A 3078-nucleotide genomic window follows, 5' to 3' on the forward strand; every position below is an offset into this window, starting at 1 on the left:
TTTTTTTGTTTGTTATTAAAAAACACTTTTATTTGATTGGACGGGTGAAATATGCTAATTTATTGAGACAGGTTTTTTGGGTTATCAGGAGTTGTATGCCAAAATCATCAGTATTAAAACAATAAAAGACCTGACAAATTTCAGTTGGTGGATAATGAATCTATAATATATGAAAGTTTAATTGTAATCATTACATTATGGTAAATAATGAAATTTTACACTATATGCTAATTTTTTGAGAAGGACCTGTATATCCCTGCCACTTATATAGCTCAGCCCATGTAGTATATTGCCCAGCCACGTATATAGCACAGGCCATGTAGTATATTGCCCAGCCACTTATTTAGCACATCCCATGTAGTATATAGCACAGGCCACGTAGTATATTGCCCAGCCACGTATATAGCACATCCCATGTAGTATATTGCCCAGCCACTTATTTTGCACATCCCATGTAGTATATAGCACAGGCCACGTAGTATATTGCCCAGCCACGTATATAGCACAGCCCATGTAGTATATAGCACAGGCCACGTAGTATATTGCCCAGCCACGTATATAGCACATCCCATGTAGTATATTGCCCAGCCACTTATTTAGCACATCCCATGTTGTATATAGCACAGGCCACGTAGTATATTGCCCAGCCACGTATATAGCACAGCCCATGTATATTGCCCAGCCCATATAGTATATTGCCCAGCCACGTATATAGCACAGGCCATGTAGTATATTGCCCAGCCACTTATATAGCACAGCCCATGTAGTATATAGCACAGGCCACGTAGTATATAGCCCAGCAACGTTGTAGCAGGGAGAAAAATTTTGTGCGTAACGACCCAAAAAACCTTCACTTACATGTATTTTCTTGCACACGGTCTTTGTGCAACTGTAGATAACCGTATATTTCTGTTCTTTCACTGTAAATTTTAATACAAATTTTCCCTTGTAATCTGTTATTTTTCAGATTGAAAAACACCCGGAGGTCTGGGACCGGTCACATGAGAATTACAAGGGGTCAAAGCGTGATGCCTGGCCCAAGATTGTAACAACTCTATTTCCTGAGTGGCCCAATCTACCTAAACAGTGGCAAACAACAATTTGTAAGTATTGATTTCTTAAATTTTTTTGAAAAAGTAAGGAAATGGGATTTGTAATATTTTATATTTAAATTCTTTCATTTCAGTGGGCGATGTGAGGAAGAGGTGGCGGTCAGTGACAGATCGATTCATGAAGTCCCTCAAGACTCCGAGTGGCAGCTCGCCGCCAAGGAAGCGGGTGCCATATGCAGACCAGCTGCAGTTTATATTGGGAAGCCGGAGTTTGAGGAGGTAGTTTATATATAAAAATTGTTTAGCTTGACATAATGATTGAAAATATTATTTTTTTAACATTGTTTTTTTTCTTTGGTCTGCAGAACTGAAAGCAACGTGTGTGCCCAAACACCTCCGGACCTAGGTGACTCCACGGAGGACAATATTGGAGAGGAAGTAGAAGAATGCAGGATGGGCAGCCAAGCTTCTCCGGGGGACATGTCTTTGTCCGGAAGGTCACAAGAGGTTACCGATACCTTTGGAGAACGTGACATAGCACCTCGTGCGGGAGAAGTTTTGGACTCTAACACTGCTTCTACTTCCTCGGACGCTGCAGCCAACTCTGGTGGTGGTGTGTCGAGGCACATGGGGATGGGGGCTGCTTCTGCCCGTCCCGTGGCTTTGAGAAGGGCGGCACCAAAGAAGTCTAAACAAGCTCAAGTTATAGAAAACTTAACAAGCCGTACGCTCAATCTGCTAGACAATTCGGCAAAGCAGGATGAGCAAGACAAATTTGGGTCACTTTTGGCAGACCGCCTTAGAACACTGCCACGGGACAAGCAGCAAATGTACATGACAGCAGCCAATTGTCTGTTAACAGCAATTGATGGGACATCCACCCTACCCCCAGCCCAACAAATTATGATGGGTATTTTTAATATTTTTAATAACCCCATTGTGCCTCCACCACCACCACCAGCAGCCGCACCGCAGCGTTATGGGCAGGCGGCAACATACAGGGCCGACCACGTAGAGGCCTACAGTTATGGCCATACCCATGGACCTACAGCAACTGGCCATCGTACCAGTACACCCAATTCCAGTCTCTCCTCCCAACATGACTCATTTACGGGTTATGGATACCACCCGGAATATCACAATTTTTGAGATTTGATGTCTCCTCCTTTTTGAGTAGAGATGGGAGTGTAGACAATGTTTTACTGTGATGAGAGTTCTAGCCCAAATGTGAATAAGTTATTTACGTTTTTTCCAAAAAAATCTAAGTTTATTGAAAAAATGTTATTGTTATTGATTTTTGGATATTACATCAGCTAATGTATCTTCCTTTAATAATGTTCACAACATTTTCTGTTATGTAATAAAATTATTTTTTAATGTAATAAAAAAAGTTTTGTTATACTACTCTGAGTTGGAATGATTACCAAATGTGAAGACCGGATAATGTGATCTGATGAAGCAACATTAAAAAAACAAACAAACATGGAAACGATAATTATTCAAATAATATTTTTTTTATTTATTAACGATTATTTGCTTTCAGATTGATGATTAAAAAGGGTCCTTGGTAGCTAGGAAATAGTCTTCGCTAGATAGGGATTAGGCCTCGCATTTTCTCCGTTGTTATCATCTCTGCCATACACACTGGTTCCTTTTTTTGTATGGGTTTGGCCATCATATGTTCTCTGCTGTTATCGCTGACGTCCAGGCTTGGGCCTTGATTCGGTTTAGGCATCCGATCTTCTCTGCAGTTCAGGCTGCTCAACACCGGCACAAGAGTATTGCCAGTGCACGGCACCTTCAGGACTCATGAAGTAGTCTGCGAAGGTTTCTCTCACACGCACACCCGAGTTACATTGCCTTCGTTGACCAAAGTTGTCCACTGCAACTAATTCTGACACCTGTGGCTCCTCAACTACCTCTGTGCTGTATTCCCGAGCATAGTTGTGGAGCACACAGCATGCCTTTATCACAGTGTCCACGGTCTCCGGATCTAGCTGGATGGCAGTGTGAAAGATCCTCCACC

The 3078-nt window shown here is 42.0% G+C and overlaps 1 protein-coding gene across 1 annotated transcript; it reads left to right on the forward strand.

Moving 5' to 3' along the window:
• Window positions 1-329: 329 nt before the first annotated feature.
• Window positions 330-2772, forward strand: LOC143808171 (uncharacterized). Its single transcript, XM_077290549.1, has 3 exons — window positions 330-1103; window positions 1187-1331; window positions 1418-2772. The coding sequence occupies exons 2-3, from the start codon at window positions 1231-1233 to the stop codon at window positions 2199-2201; spliced, it is 885 nt and encodes a 294-aa protein (XP_077146664.1). The 5' UTR covers window positions 330-1103; window positions 1187-1230; the 3' UTR covers window positions 2202-2772.
• Window positions 2773-3078: the final 306 nt, after the last annotated feature.

The sequence above is a fragment of the Ranitomeya variabilis genome, chromosome 2, assembly GCF_051348905.1.
Source record: "Ranitomeya variabilis isolate aRanVar5 chromosome 2, aRanVar5.hap1, whole genome shotgun sequence".
NCBI lineage: Eukaryota > Metazoa > Chordata > Amphibia > Anura > Dendrobatidae > Ranitomeya > Ranitomeya variabilis.

Excerpts from the sequence above, each read along its gene's own strand:
- LOC143808171 (XM_077290549.1), top strand. The coding sequence starts at position 1,231 with ATGAAGTCCCTCAAGACTCCGAGTGGCAGCTCGCCGCCAAGGAAGCGG. Across the intron at positions 1,332-1,417 it reads GGAAGCCGGAGTTTGAGGAG|AACTGAAAGCAACGTGTGTG; the intron begins GTAGTTTATATA and ends TTTGGTCTGCAG.